The sequence below is a fragment of the Notolepis coatsorum genome (assembly GCF_963971535.1).
Source record: "Notolepis coatsorum genome assembly, chromosome: 2".
In the NCBI taxonomy this organism is placed as follows: Eukaryota; Metazoa; Chordata; class Actinopteri; order Aulopiformes; family Paralepididae; genus Notolepis; species Notolepis coatsorum.
In genome coordinates this window covers 136,063,200-136,069,199 of record NC_140166.1, presented here as the reverse complement: position 1 = coordinate 136,069,199, position 6,000 = coordinate 136,063,200, and the positions used below count along the sequence as shown (strand labels likewise).

The window sequence follows — 6,000 nt, the reverse complement described above, 5'->3', positions numbered from 1 at the left end:
GTGTCTCTCTTTCTAACCCTCTCTCTCTCTAACCCCCCCGTTCTCTCTCTGTGTCTCTCTCTCTAACCCTCTTTCTCTCTAACCCCCCCCCCGTTCTCTCTCTGTGTCTCTCTCTCTAACCCTCTCTCTCTCTAACCCCCCCCGTTCTCTCTCTGTGTTTCTCTCTCTAACCCTCTCTCTCTCTAACCCTCTCTCTCTCTAACCCTCTCTCTCTCTAACCCCCCGTTCTCTCTCTGTGTCTCTCTCTCTAACCCTCTCTCTCTCTAACCCTCTCTCTCTCTAACCCCCCCCGTTCTCTCTCTGTGTCTCTCTCTCTAACCCTCTCTCTCTCTAACCCCCCCCCCCCTCCCTCCAGACGCTGAACTCCGTGACCCCGCACCTGGACGTGGAGGAGTGCAGCATCGCCCTGTTGCCGAGGAACCGCGAGAAGAACCGCAGCATGGACGTGCTGCCCCCGGACCGCGCGCTGGCCTTCCTGGTCACCACGGAGGGCGAGAGCAACAACTACATCAACGCCGCGCTCACCGACAGCTTCCACCGGCCCGCCGCCTTCACAGTGACGCCGCACCCGCTGCCGGGCACCACGGCCGACTTCTGGAGGCTGGTGTTCGACTACGGCTGCACCTCGGTGGTGATGCTCAACCAACTCAACCAGTCCAACTCTGCCTGGGTGAGATTACAGGTGTCCGTTCCTCTACGTTTTACCTTTGACCTTTAGTCGTTTAGTCGCTTTTATCCAACGCGGATTGTGAACAACATGTCAGCGGGAGGGGTACAACTCTGGCAGCTAGTGGTATTGCTCGTCAAATAGTGTTAGACTCTGAGTGCATAGTAGTATAAATGGCAAATGGTAAATGCAGGGCGACAGTGGCTCGGGAGGTAGAGCAGTCGTCTGGCAATCCGGAGGTTCCCGGTTCGATTCCCGCTCCTCCCGGGCAGCGTGTCGATGTGTCCTTGAGCAAGACACTTAACCCCTAATTGCTCCTGATGAGCTGGTTGGCACCTTCCATGGTCGCCTCCGCCGTGAATGTGTGAGTGAACGGTAAAATGTGAGTAACTAATTGTAAAGCGCTTTGGATAAAAGCGCTATATAAAAAAGCAGCCATTTACCATTTAGTAGTATAGACATATCAGCATGTCTATACTACTATGCAGGTAGTAATACAATGATAGCTCGATGCGGAGAAGGCCTTCGATAGGGTGGAATGGGCTTATCTTTTTGATGTTATTGATCGATTTGGATTTGGAAATTACTTTTGTAACTGGATCAAATTACTACACCTAAACTCTGTAGCTGAGGTACTAACAAACGAAGTGACATCTAAACCCTTTAATATCACCAGGGGTTGCCCTCAAGGCTCGCCTTTATCACAGCTGTTGTTCATTTTAGCTATCGAACCGTTAGCAATAGCAATCAGGGCTAACAGACAGCTACATGGGATTGAAATCGGTAATAACGATCACAGAATACCCCTTTTTGCGGACGATGTAATTTTGTTCCTAAAAAACCTAGATACATCGATACCCGCTCTGCTTGATATAATTGATCAGTTCGGTAGTATCTCCGGATATAAACTGAACGCCTCAAAATCATCACTTATGCTGCTTAATGACAATGAGAGAAAAACCGCTGACCAACAAGAATTCCCTTTCAAGCTCTCGAACAGTTTCACCTATCTGGGCATCAAAATAATACGCCAAATAGAAAATATAGCATCAATAAACTATGAACCTATGATAGACTCTGTATTCAAATCCATAGAGAGATGGATGTTCTTGGCCATCTCTGTGATAGGGAGGATAAACATACTAAAGATGTCCATACTACCAAAGTTCCTATACTTATTTCAAAATATCCCTCTGGCACCACCGGTAGGAATGTTTGGAAAGATTGCGTCTCTCATCTCAAAATGTATATGGCGTAAGAAATGTCCTAGAGTCCGCCTATCTCTGTTGTACCTTCCATTTGATGCAGGGGGGTTGACCTGTCCTAACCTTCATTGGTATTACCTGGCTGCACAATTGAGAACTGTAATGTTTTATTTTTCTAAGGAAGAACCACCATCATGGATGGGAGTGGAAGCATACCCAATGCAACTACCACTACATTTATACATGTATTCAGCTGAGCCAAAATACATACTACACACCCCATAGTGCTTAACATGATTAATGTATGGTATGAGGTAAAGAAATTTATGAAAATAAACAACTCCATGTCGCAACTCATCCCAATCTGGGGAAACGTCTCATTTAAACCAGGCAAACTGGATGCCGGATTCAAACTATGGACAAAAGAAGGAATAAGTAAAATATCTGACCTTTACAAAGATGGGGTCTCAAGATTCAAGATTCAAGAGTTTTAATTGTCACGGCATACAGGTATACAATGAAATGCGGCTGGTCTTGCCCGCGACGATGTGCAATACAGTGGTACAACATATAATAGAATCCAATAAAATACAGTGGTACAACATATTAATAGAATCCAATAAAACAGTGCAATAAACAGGTACATGGTGTGCCATCTCGGTATCTGTACATTAGTATTTACAGAGCATATAGGACATGCTAGTTAGCTTTAGTAGTGCAATACACTGTTCCTGATGTTATACTATTTTAAGTGGCCTTTCCTCTGGCCATAAGTGTGCGTGTGTGCGGCATGAGTGTTAAAGTGGCTGCTAGTGTGTGAGCGTGCTCAGCGTGCGTGTCGTGTATGTACTTGTGTGTGGATAGTTCAGTTTCTGTGTCTCTCAATGTTCACCGTTCAAGGCTCTGATGGCCTGGGGGAAGAAGCTTAGCCTAAGCCTCTCCGTCTTAGTCTCTAGAATTCGCAGGCGTCTGCCTGACCTCAGCAGCTGGAACAGGCTGTTATTGGGGTGGTGGGGGTCTTTCATTATCCTGCAGGCTCTGGACTTGCACCTCTTGTCGTATAGAGCCTGCAGGGGAGGTAGCGCAATACCCGTGGTACGCTCGGCTGAGCGCACCACACTCTGTAGGGCCTTCTTGTCCTGTGCCGTGCTGTTCCCATACCAGGCAGTGATGTTTCCGGTCAAGATGCTCTCTACAGCTCCTGAGTAGAAGGACTGAAGTATCTTCCCCGATACTCTGAACTTCCTTAACTGTCTCAGGTGGTAGAGGCGCTGCTTCGCTTTCTTTACTACTGTGCCTATGTGTGTTGACCATGTCAGGTCCTCTGAGATGTGGACCCCCAGGTACTTGAAGCTGCTCACCCTGTCCACGGTAGCCCCGTTAATCCTCAGTGGTGTGTGTGTCTCCCGCTGTCCTCTCCTATAATCCACGATCAGCTCCTTGGTTTTACCAATGTTCAGGAGCAGGCTGTTGTCCTGGCACCAACGTTCCAGTACCTCAACCTCCTCCCGGTAGGCCTTCTCGTCGTTGTCCGAGATCAGCCCCACCACCACCGTGTCGTCGGCGAACTTCACAATGGAGTTGGAGCTGAACTTGGCCACACAGTCGTGTGTGTAGAGTGAGTACAGCAGGGGGCTTAGAACACAGCCCTGGGGGGACCCGATGCTCAGGGTGATGGTGTTGGAGGTCTGACCCCCCACCCTGACCGCCTGGGGTCTTTCACTCAGAAAGTCCAGTACCCAGGCGCTCAGGGCGGAGCTCAGGCCTAGCTCGATCAGCTTGTCCACCAGTCTGGTGGGGACTATGGTGTTGAACGCTGAGCTGTAGTCAATGAACAACAGTCTCACATAGCCCCCCTTCTGACGGTCAAGGTGGGAGAGAGTGCTGTGCAGTACCTGGGAGACCGCGTCATCAGTGGACCTGTTTGTCCTGTATGCAAATTGCATAGGGTCCATATCACTGGGGAGAGAGGCACAAATGTGGTCCTTGACCAGCCTCTCGAAACATTTCATGACCACAGAGGTGAGTGCCACCGGTCTGTAATCATTTGGACATGTTGGGGAGGGTTTCTTCGGTACAGGGATGATGGTAGACATCTTGAAGCAGGCAGGGACTACTGACTCCGCCAGGGATTGATTAAATATGGCGGTGAACACCGGGGCAAGCTGGTTTGCACAGGACTTAAGTATGCGTCCTGTTATACCATCTGGGCCTGCAGCCTTCCTGGTGTTCACCTGCATAAATGCTCTTCTCACACTGTGTTCCGACAACGAGAGAGCGCCCCCGCCCCCCCGCGGTTGCCCCCCCCCCTCCACAACAGCCGGTGCGCCAGTGACGTCACTAGCCAGAGGGCTAGTGGCGACGCTGTCTACACCGAACCGAGCGTAGAAGGAGTTGAGTTTGTCCGCTAGAGAGGCGTCGTCGCTCCCCATTGCAGTCTTGATGTCTTTTGAGGAACTATCAATAAAATACAGCATCCCAAGGAAGCATTTTTTTAAATACTTGCAACTGAGAAGTTTCATTTCCTCTCTGCAAAACCAATCACTGGCAATTCCTACACTTTCATCTTTAGAAAAAATTATCATCAAGAACTGCAATAGCAAAGGCCTGTTATCAATGTTCTATAACTGGCTTGTATCTGGTTCAGACGAGATGTCAATATCTAGATTGGAGTCATGGAGGCTGGACTTGGGAGAGGAGATCTCAAACGAGGACTGGAACAGAGCATGCGAGGAGGCTCAGACACAAACAGCCAACACTAGCTTAAAACTACTTCAATACAAATGGCTGATGCTGACTTATATAACCCCTGTCAAACTGAATAAATACAACAGCAACACACCAGATAGTTGCTTTAAATGTACCGAGGATCGGGGAACCTTTATACATGGGAATGTGACAAAATCAAGAAGTTCTGGGGGGAGGTGGTGAATAAAATCAAAGATATCCTGTCAGTGAATATCCCACTAGACTCCAAAATGATATTGCTACATTTATATCCAATAAATCTGAACCTGAGAACCAAACAATTTAAATGTATTGATTTTGCTATACTGCAGGCAAAAAGAACAATAGCTTTCAATTGGAAGAAAATAGACGCACCCACAATCGGTGCTTGGATTAAGAACATGGCACAATGCATGTCTATGGAGAGAATAACATATATCCTCAGGAACAATATAGAGGTTTACGAGGATATATGGAAACCATTTAATGAATATCTGAGAAGTGAAGATATAGGAGGGCTGCTATAGGATGAGTCCCCCCGCTCATATATATCTTATCTATTTATACTTTGTTGGCATTAAGAATCAGCATATTCTTTTCATGTGAGGCCCGACCAAGATAGCAGCACATAAAGATGGTCGACATGCAACGCAGCGCAGCGCAACACAGCACTTTTCAGCCTCTCGACAGGAGCTCTTTCTGCAGGATTCTACAGTATCACCCTGCTGCAAAGAGATGCAGTGTCACTGAGAGCAGATGTATTATTGATGCGGTGACTGTATTCATTTTATTTTTTTTTATTGATCTTTCCCCCCTCCTTTTTCCTCCGATTTTCTCCCATCCCAATGTTAGTCGTTATGCCAATTCCCAATCCCCTTCCTGGTCGCTGCGCACTTACCCCCCACAGTCGGTCTGGGAGAGTGGAGGCTATCACGTGCTTCCTCCGACACACGTCCAGCCAATCAACCGCTTCTTTTCACCTGGCAGCGCGGACTCTCACTGAGAGGGTGTAACGCAGGGGTCGGCAATTAGGTTTGGCCACGGGCCAGATTTTCCCCAAGCCGTTGCTTGGCGGGCCAGGATCAAAAACAATGGCTAATTTAATATACTGATATTGAAAAAAGACAAACGTTTTTCTCTGGTCTGCATCCCCTTAACACTATGATCGCCGATGACGAGTTAAGACGTCATTCCTAGCCATGCTCATTCTGCCGAAGACGCCGTAACTCGTCTTTGATGTCAATATTTCAAAAATCTGTGATCGAAATCATATTTCCCCTCCGGAGCCCTGAGACACACTGCAAAGCTCCACTCAACTCTCTAGCGGTTCAAGAGCGCCATCTGGTGGCCGATCGGCAGATCGCCAACCGGAAATGACCCTTTGAACCGGTAGTGCTCATC

At 47.9% G+C, this 6,000-nt stretch overlaps 1 protein-coding gene across 1 annotated transcript in view; it reads left to right on the top strand.

Annotated features, from left to right (window-relative positions):
* Nucleotides 1–6,000, top strand: part of ptprub (protein tyrosine phosphatase receptor type Ub) — a gene marked incomplete at its 5' end in the record, with an annotated part of 300,165 nt that overhangs the window by 243,919 nt on the left and 50,246 nt on the right. Inside the window, one exon of the mRNA XM_084308315.1 lies at nucleotides 356–670. Coding sequence (XP_084164441.1) covers nucleotides 356–670 — 315 coding nt within the window. The remainder of the gene's footprint in view (nucleotides 1–355; nucleotides 671–6,000) is intronic.